A 10,331-nucleotide genomic window follows, 5' to 3' on the forward strand; every position below is an offset into this window, starting at 1 on the left:
TATCACCAAAAAAATGGTTTTTATGACTGCAATGTAGGTCATCAAGACGATACATTTACACATCATTAAAGCATGATTTATGACATGATTTACAAACATGATTTTTATTTGACATGGCAATAAATATATAAAACTTAGGAAAATGACTACTATTTAATTTTTAAAAATAGTTGATCTTAAACCATTAAGAACTCTAAATATATTAATAATGAAAAAAAATCCTTTATTTTTGGTTAAATAAAGTTAAGAATTGCGTTCACTATACAAAATATCTTTGTGTATTTGATTAATAATTCCGTATGACCATATCTTCCAACAATGACATTGGTCCCAACTTTTGGTAGAACAAACTTATGTCACACGTTTTCCCCTGCCGATTTTTTGTCCATATGACATTGACTGACAAAATCTATGATATTTGAATCAAATAAAATATAATAATAAAGAAAAATAAAGAAAAACCTCGTAACTAAAAACAAACAAAAAACGTTAGTAGTTGAGATTGTGAAGCACATGAACAAGCAAACTGTCTTTCCATTTGTATCAAACTCCTCATAAAACAAAATGTTGTTTATCACTTGTACAGGAGACATGATTTAAGCAGTCTACTGTATAATTATGTACAACAATGGTATAGGTGGTGATTTGAATCAACACTTCAAAGCTAGAGAGTGATGATTATTACCATTTTGACATCTCTGCCTTGGCAAACGCCTCGTCCTTTTTCCCCACCCGCTAAGACTTTTCCCGTCCAACGCCACCTCCCAACAAACAGCACTCTTCTCAACAGCTACTGGCGGAGGCGGTGGTGGTGACGACGATGGCAGCCGACGCCTGCCCCTGCCATTCTTACCACCTGTTTTCCTCTTTGGCTGCCAAGAAACACCAATACCATTAAACGCCTCTTCAAATGTCTGAAGATCTTCAGTTACTTCTCGCCTCGATAATGAAACAATTCCCGGTAATACATCCCTCTGAAAATCTTTCCTCGCCTTACCCCGCTTCCCCTGTCCCTTTCTAACCGTTCGTTTTGTCAATAAACTGCCATCTTCTTCCTTTTCCTCCACAATCGGCGCCTCATAGCAATAGTACTCTTCCTTTGTTTCTTGCAGCTTTAATGTCATGTGCTCAAAGTAATCCATACCTTCAGGAATACAATCTTCATCTTTATTCACATTTACTGAATCTTTGAAATCATTATCAGACTCAATAACCTCTGCCAACAACCATAGCAAAGTGTCGGCTGGTGGCGGCTCGGATGATGAAATGGAGATAATAGCTTCAGCTGCAGATTTAACAAGCTCCTGATCATCAGCATCCATGTGATCATCATCTGGTTCGGTTTCAAGGGTTGCAGGAGTCTCTAGGTCGATCTCCATTGAAGCAATTTTGACAATGGCTTCAGGGATGTTTGGTGTTGATGAAGGATCTTCTTCTTCATTAAATGACAAATTCAAATCAAAGACTGGTCTTGATTCCAAACTGTGTTTACTTTTGTCATTTTCAGCATTCTTATGATGAGTAAGGTTGGTTGAATCTTGAATGTTAACAGGGACGCCTAGAATTTTTGTAATTCCATGGAAATGATCAGTTTGAAGTTTCTCAGCTTTTTTGAAAAACTGCTGAGAATGTTGCTGCAGAGAATCCAAGTTCATCTGATAAAGTGTTGGTTCTTTCACTTTGGCTTTCACAAGCCAATGAGGCAGCTGTTTTCCAAGATTTTCATGGGTCTTTTTCCCATCGAAATCTTCATGTTTTAGACAGGGTTCAATCCAACGGTTATGGTTAGCTGATGAAGCGTTTTGATCCCGTGAAGAAGACTGTGACGTATCAAAAGATTGTTTGTGGCAGCTTTCAGAAAGTTCAACACCAAATATTGTCCGGCTTCTGGATAAATGCTCATAGGCTTTCTTTGGCTCACCTTGCAAGCACCAAAACTTTGAATTTGTACATAAATCTTGCTTTTGTAGTTTATTAGTAGCACGATAATCACTACTGACAGATGCTGCAAACGATGCTTCTTCCAAATGGACTGGTTCATTAAGATCAGCCAAATTATAAGCTCTTTTTGTGCTTAAATTATGAACATTTTTTACCGGTTGCTTTACTTCATTATCCTCATCCACATCAGCAAGAAGTTCTAAATCAATCACTCTTCTCTGAGTATGCATCTCTTTGGAATTCTGTGAAGAAATTTGATTTAAAAAACGACTCGAACTTGCTGCTCCTGAAGGTACTGTATATCTGTAATGCTTGTTCGTTGTGAGTTCGTTCATCAAGTCTTTTTGTCTTTTATACAGGCGATGAAGTTCTTGAAGCTGAAAAAATGGCTACATCAGTAACACGGAAAGTTTAACAAAAATACATTCATCATTCATCAAATTAACAAAATCACATTTCTTATGAACCTGTTGCCTGAAAATTGACTCTTGCTTCAAAATCGTTAGCCTCATCTGTTCTTTTGGATATCTCGGGTCGCCCATAGTTTGGCTCATCAAAAAGGAGTTGTAACTCTGGTTTCTATCACCATGATACAGTTCCCACATACCATTACACGAACCGTTGTTTAGATCCATGACAGAGCCTAGAAAATGTGTCTTAGTTTGTACTCTGGTAGCCATTCCTGCACTACAATCAACCAACACAACGGTTTGTACTCAATAACAGCTACATATAGACTATGTTATTGGTTACAGTGATAGATCCTATATATGCTTCCAATTTTGCAAGTAATCTTAAAGATAATAAAATATAAATATAATCTACAAATGATAGTTGGAAAATACAGTATCAGCATAGCATATATTTATATAAATATCTCACCAAACAAAAACAATCATATGAAGAAGATACAGTCACCCAACTCAACTCAACTCAATTATAGATGATATTAAAGTAGCTTTTGAACCAAAAAACACAAAAAACAAGGATATGGATATATAATCATTATTAACCTAAATTCAACTATCAATCCAAACTCAACAGCTTCAAATTACTTTTTAACACAACATAAACTGCAACTGTAAATCTAATACACAAGCATTTAAACAAATTGAAATTACCGCAATCAAATATAGACCTAATTAAACGGTTAATTAAAGAAGAATCTACTACCTCATGCCGTTAGGTTTCCGTCAAATCGTCTTCAAATTAAGCACGAACGAATTTGAAGAAAAAATAATAATAAAAAAGAGGCGAAATAATATCCGATCTGCAGGTCCACTTTTCTGTGATCAACAGATAAGAGAAAGAAAGAGAGTGATTTGAGATAAGAATATTATTAATAATTAATAATAAGATATATATATAAGATAGATAGATCTTCACTTTCACTTTCTCTCTCTAGAAATGAAGTGAAGGTTTGATTCCATCATTAATTGGTTTGCAAATTTGGCCAGCAAATCTTAATATATAATAAAGAAAAAGAATTTATATATTTATAAATGTGTTTCTGGTTTTCAGCTAAAGATAGATAGACATATAGATATAGAGAGAGAGAGAGAAACATGTATGTATGTATGTATGTATGTATCACCTATCAATTCACATATCTAGATTCTTTCTACCTTCCGTCCTTTTTGGCCTTTTGGCTTCCTTCACATTATTATTTATTTTTTCTTATTATTCCTTTCATAACAAAATATAATATTTTAATATGCCAGATCCAATGGTGTTGCTTTAACTTAAAAATAAGATATTTATTTAATATGGTAGATGTTGCTAATCTCCTCCCTTCACCATCAAAGTTAAAAAAAATTATAAACCATGATATGGAGTTATTTAAAAGTTTGAGTAAATATTTATAAAAAATATTCTTATGTGATTTCTAGGTGGAAGTTGATTACTTGATTGTGCACATCATTATGAATTCTGTACACCATCTATGTAACATAAACAACACACAATACTAAGTACTAGTACTTAGCATAATAAAATGGGAAAATTCCTAAAATGGTCATATTTTGGAAAAAAAAATTCTAATTTTGTCTCCCAAACATAATAATTTCAAAAATGTTCTATTCTAACTCATTTTTGACCATGCATTAGGAAATCTAGCACGTCTTTAACGACGTGTTAGTATAACATGTCGTCATAGACGTGTTATATTTCTTAACGCATGGTCAAAGATAAGTTAGGCCTCCAAACACATGGTAAAACGACGTGTTAGCATCAAGCATATAGTAAAAGACATGTTAGCCTTTTGTTTGTTTGTTCTTTTTTTAATATTATATTATTATAACTAATTACTTATATTTGGTTTTTTTTTATAACTTCTAATATAAAAATTTTTATATTATTTCGAATATGCCAACGAGACATGCTTATGTTTATCTACGAGTCTATCCACAGCCCGTCAAGTTGAAATGAACACAACTCGTTTGTTATATAAAAAATTCACACCCTTAACTACACATTACACAAACTCTTCAAAGACCTTTATGGTTCAGTAAACATATCGAATGAGTGTTCTTATAATCACGAATAGATTATAAAATATTGTGTGTAACAAAAAACTTATGTATTAGTGGCATTGCAATAAAAAAAATGAATGCTTACAAAAAGGTTATTTGAGAAAATGATGTAAAAAAATATGTATATTTAGGAAAAGCTGTGACGGTTAGTTTATAGCTGTTAATAATGGCGGGAAATGTTGGCACAAAGAGAAAAAGAGTGATCAAGAGAGAATAATGGTCCACCTCCTATGATGACAAACACCAAAACAACCAGTAGAACAGATCAAACCACCTTTCCTTAATTTCCCCAAAATTAGAGTTAATTTTGTGTCATTTGAGAGCTTGTTTTCTGCAGGTTTATTTAAGGGGGCGTTTCATCCCGTCAACAGTTTCAGGCCCGGTCGATTCCCCATCCATCTGGGTCTGGGTCTCCCCAAAATCTGTCGATTGATCTCCTTTGATTGATGGGTTTTGGGGGCAAATTTAAATGGGTTGCATCAGCTCCAAACATGTTGCCAACTCTACTGTTTCCCCTCTCCCTCATTCTTCCCTAACCCTTACTCATTCCTACAACAATCATGCTTACGCCTCCTCACCCGAGAAAAACATTAAACATGAAACGAATGCTGATAATAAGATCGTTAACCGTGAGGATCCCCCCAACGATGATGAGGTGTTGAAACTGCCTTCTAATAACAAGCACTCCAAAAAGCCCTCCTTTACATTTAATGTAAGGTTTGGAAGATCGAGTGTAGCGGAACATGTTGCCGCTGGTTGGCCAGTGTGGCTTAGTGCTGTCGCTGGTGAAGCCATTGATGGTTGGCTTCCTCAAAAGTCTGATGGTTACGAGAGGTTTGAAAAGGTATGTTGAAAGAATTCAAAAAACTGAAAAACTGTATTGTTTGAATAATATTTTCTGTGCGTTATTAAATAATAAGTATAAAGCTAACCGACTAATGACAATGATGAAACAAAAATCAGATAATAATAATTATTATTATTATAATAGATAATAAACTCACCAACATTGATGTAGATTGGACAAGGGACATACAGCAACGTGTATCGTGCACATGATCTCAAGACCGGGAGAATGATGGCACTGAAAAAGGTGCGATTCGACAATTTCCAGCCTGAAAGTGTGAGATTTATGGCTCGTGAAATCACGATTCTTCGAAAGCTGGATCATCCAAACATCATGAAACTAGAGGGCATAATTACATCCCGCTTGTCATCCAACATTTACCTTGTTTTCGAGTACATGGAACATGATCTTGCAGGGCTTATATCGTCCCCCAACATCAGATTCAACGACTCCCAGGTTTGCATCATTCATACATCTTAGACTTTCTTTTTCGACATTAAATTGTTCAAAAAGATTTTGTGGGATGCAGATCAAATGCTACATTCAGCAGTTGTTGAAAGGAGTTGAGTACTTTCACTCGCAAGGCATTCTTCATCGCGACATCAAAACATCAAACATTTTGGTGAATAATGAAGGTCAGCTAAAGATAGCCGATTTCGGTCTGGCAAATTTTGTTTCCAGCAGACAACCATTGACTAGCCGTGTGGTGACATTATGGTATCGTGCTCCTGAGCTTTTCTTAGGTTCCACAACATATGGAACATGTGTCGATATGTGGAGTGTGGGTTGTGTTTTTGCTGAACTTTTTGTCGGTAGACCAATTCTCAAGGGAAGAACAGAGGTAAATAAAGTTTCAGAATGATTAAAGATCTTTAATGTATACCTATATAGTTCTTAATCTAACCACATATTCAGGTTGAACAATTGCACAAAATATTCATGCTTTGTGGCACGCCACCGGATGAGTATTGGAGTAAACCGACACTTCCTCTAGCCAAAATGTCTAAACCCCAACGTGCTTACCAGAGCTCTCTTCGGGAACGGTGTAAAGAACTCCCGAAATCTGCTGTGAATTTACTCGAAGCTCTCCTTTCTGTAGAACCTGAAAAACGTGGGAGTGCCACATCGGCTCTTCAATCCGAGGTAACTAAAGAATTTAACGAAAAACGATATTGATGAACAAAATTTTCTGTGTGTTGAATAACTGAATACCAAAACTCTTTATATACAGAGATTACAATAAAAAGAATAATGAGAAAGCTAAAAACATATGATAATGATGAAATGCCATAACTATCCTAACAATCAAAAGGATATAGAATAATGACCAAGTATAGGATTTAATTACACGAATAGTCCCTGTGGCGTACCCATATTACAATTTTGGTCCCTAAGTTCGAGAAATGCTGGTTCAGACAAATATTTTGCATAACTGTAACACATTTGATCCTTGAATTGGATGCCAGTTAACTTTTAAATCACTTGAATGGATGGTTGAGGAATCAAGCCATTCTTTATTTAATGTGTTTATTGATTTTTGTTGATTTTCAGTATTTCCACATGAGCCCTTTTGCTTGTGATCCTGCAAGCTTGCCTAAGTACCCGCCCAGCAAGGAGATTGATGCAAAGCATCGTGAAGCACACTCGTATGTGGTTTTCTTTTATTTTGGCCGTAGACTAAAGTTTATAAAGATTTGCATGCGAGTTAATATTTAATGTACACCTATGAATTTCAGAAACAAACCCGGTGGCAGACTTCGGGCATCTCTGACTTCAAGAAATCTAAAAAAAGGCCGAACAGCTTTGCTGGAACAAACAGAGGTTTTAACAATTTATTGCAATCTGATTATTCTGTATCACATTATCACTTTCTAATCTCAAACGTTTGGTTGGCCAGGCACGCCGGAATGCTTATTTTCATGGGCCTAGAGGACTAGCTGATAGTAATGTTATATCATCAGATATTTCCCAAACCTCGGACGTATCTGAAGCTGATACAGTTAGCACACTGCCTGTGTTGGCGACCACATCAGATGGGACACTCGGGTGGTCAACAAAACGACGAAAACATGTCAGTTTTGTGACCCCAACAAGTCAAGATGTTCGGACAATTGAGCCAATTTTTGAGCATGATGCTACAGCTGATCAAGATTTATCATCTGTAAGGCATCTTTATATTGAAATGAAACAACTACTAACATATAAAAGATTAAAAAATATCAGTTTATTAACCTACAGGGTTGTCATAAAAAAGAAAGGATACGGCACTCGGGACCTATGGTAATCCCATCACATAGAACCGATGGAAGGCAAGGTGTTCCTAGATCACGGTTTTCAAAAGGTACTAGCAATATCTGGCATTAGGAGTTAATCATGTTGTGTTGGTGAGTTTTCTAGTTAAAGGATTTTGGGTTGGCGGGTTGAATACGTGAACCTGACCAAGACCCGTATATTTATTCGTGTTAAAGATGTCAACTTTAACTCGTACACACCTAAAAATTATGTCGTGTTTCGGCCAAGCGCTTTAAAAAATTCATTTTGCAAATTGAGTGATCACTTGCGATGTGGTAACATCATAAACAACTAACGATTCAAGCTATAATTAACTTTTCAAATAACCCCTCTCAAATCAAAACAAAAACTTCATAAAAAAACCTCAAAATCGAACGGGTCAACCTATTTATTTAATGGGTCTTGTTCGGGTAATTCCATTTATTAAATAGAACCTGATTATTTTTGAGAGAAATTAAAGGTTGGCAAATAGAGTGATTTATGGTGTTTTTATTGGATTATAGATACAGAATTATGATGTAAAATAGAGGCAATGGTGGGTGGAGGTTGTACCATGACCTTGGATGATTGTACTTAAGAATGAGAATAGGTAGGTGAAGAAGAAAAGAGAAATGGAATTGAAGTGACATGCATGGGAGAAATGGGAAGTGGAATACAAAGCACAAGTAAAGGCATCTTCTAATTTAAGAAGGTTGATGAAACATAAAGGCTTGGTGCTCAAAATTTCACCTCTTGTCAACCCTTGATTGATTATTCTTTGATTTTATTTGTTATTGCTGTGTTTTATATTGTTCATTTAGCCCTTTCTCTAACTTACTAGTTACTATTCAATGAGAGATATAATTGGTGCAATGGTGCCTGATCTTTGTTGCAATGGTGGTAGATAACTTTTTATACCCGATTTCAGCACTTCGTTCGCAATTTTCCCACTCTATGAATTGGTCTGGTATTCGGTACCATTTAAGAAATGAGAGAATACACAAGGTGAGATTTATTATAATCCAATAATAATAATTTTATTTATTTAGATAGTCACATCCTCGTAAACTTTGTATTAAAAAAAAAAGATTTTCTGAATCAGGGGTCTATATCCTGGGATAGAGGAAAGGTTTGCTCTAATGCCACCCTCCCCATACCCTACCAATAGCTTGCTCTAGGTGAAATTATTTTGAGTAAGTTAGTTAGTTTGTTTCTAACTTACTACTCACTCATGTTAATAATATATTCCATTCTTGCCATTAATATAAATTTATGTACAAATACATAGTTAAATGATATTAATCAAACTACATTTATACAGGCATAATTGTAAGGTACTTCTACAAGTTAACAATCCCATTATGACATAAAATAACTACTTTTTAGCATAGTTATTAGAGTGAGCAAACTTTTGATAGATTATAAACCAAATATGAATACTTGAAAGTGAAAACTTCGACCCGCATGCATAATGAAGAAGAAATGATGGTGCGTACCTGATAACGATTTTGTTGTGGTCATGAAAGAACAGGTTTTCACACCTTCCATGATCTACAGTCTTTCTCTTAACTGTACAACATTATTTTTCTGAACCCCTTCACCTTCCAATCAAACTCTGCGTGCAAATAAGGAAATTGTGAACAGTTTCTTTCTAAAGAACACACAAAAGACATATTTGATGTCTTAATCACCTTGATGCTCTCTTGAAACCAGAAAGATGTATCTTTCTCGTATGTTTCCGAGAGTTTGAAATATAAACTATATATGGCGTATGTTGGGACAAACAAAACACTATTATTAATAAAAACGTGAAGGATGCTTACGTGCATATGCCACCATGAACATTAAGAAAATCATCTGTATCAGATTCATCATTTTTGCTGACTGAATTGAACCATTATTCTTCTTCGCAAATCACTGCAAACCACATTACTTTCATTTGAAACAAAGTTTTATAGATGAAATATAAAAAGACAATAAAAAATACCAAATTACCCTTGGAATTATATTGGCTGTGGTGGCATTCCATCTGAGTGAGGCTGAAAGCAGAATTTGATGATGTGGTATGAAATGAACAAAACTGTTTCCTGCTTTGCAGTTCTGTTTCCTCGTCTTCTTACGCTTGCAATCATAAAAAATTTGCACAATTAGCTGGTTAAGTAATTCGCTATATAGCTTGTAAGAAACAATAACACATCCAAAACAGGTTCAAGCGCAGCATTGAAAAAAATGATCATTTCCTTATTCTATAAGTTACCCGTGTGTGCACTCGAAGCAATTAACATTACATGGTATATCATAAATCAATCCTCCCAAAGATTATGGTTGTCACAACATTGCTTCAACTGCAAATTTGCAATACATGAAACAATGTTCTAATCATCAAATACAATTTGCACTTATTAAAAAAAAGTTTGTCCATTCAATGTGATAAAAATGACCGAGCAGTATAAACTAGAAGTTAAAACACATAACAGATTAGCATGGAAAAGCGGTGATCAGATGGTATTTTCCGTCCATCGCTGATCAGAATTTCAAGATTTAATCTGTCCTTGTGTTTTTAAAAAAGACATTGTCCTGTCCATACCTTTTTACACAAATTACCTCATCATATATATATATAAAATGCATCTATCATTTGTACATGGGTGTTTGTAATGCCATTGTCATACTATGTGATTTTCATATTCATAAATGAGTAACATAGTGTCTAATTCTCATTTACCATAATAATAATAATA

At 34.9% G+C, this 10,331-nt stretch overlaps 2 protein-coding genes across 2 annotated transcripts; one reads left to right on the top strand and one right to left on the bottom strand.

Annotated features, from left to right (window-relative positions):
• Positions 1-650: 650 nt before the first annotated feature.
• On the bottom strand, positions 651-3,249 carry LOC143609298 (uncharacterized). Its single transcript, XM_077084089.1, has 3 exons — positions 3,115-3,249; positions 2,409-2,628; positions 651-2,318 (listed from the first exon to the last, which is right to left on the bottom strand). Exons 1-3 carry the CDS (start codon positions 3,117-3,119, stop codon positions 651-653), a joined length of 1,893 nt encoding a protein of 630 aa, XP_076940204.1. The 5' UTR covers positions 3,120-3,249.
• Positions 3,250-4,941: 1,692 nt separating this feature from the next.
• Positions 4,942-7,683, top strand: LOC143609299 (cyclin-dependent kinase C-2 C-like). Its single transcript, XM_077084090.1, has 8 exons — positions 4,942-5,316; positions 5,491-5,775; positions 5,849-6,160; positions 6,235-6,462; positions 6,871-6,965; positions 7,056-7,140; positions 7,217-7,480; positions 7,558-7,683. Exons 1-8 carry the CDS (start codon positions 4,942-4,944, stop codon positions 7,681-7,683), a joined length of 1,770 nt encoding a protein of 589 aa, XP_076940205.1.
• Positions 7,684-10,331: the final 2,648 nt, after the last annotated feature.

Source organism: Bidens hawaiensis, unplaced genomic scaffold, assembly GCF_021521415.1.
Source record: "Bidens hawaiensis isolate Kalapana, Puna unplaced genomic scaffold, B.hawaiensis_p1.1 tig00419532_1, whole genome shotgun sequence".
Taxonomy (NCBI): Eukaryota; Viridiplantae; Streptophyta; class Magnoliopsida; order Asterales; family Asteraceae; genus Bidens; species Bidens hawaiensis.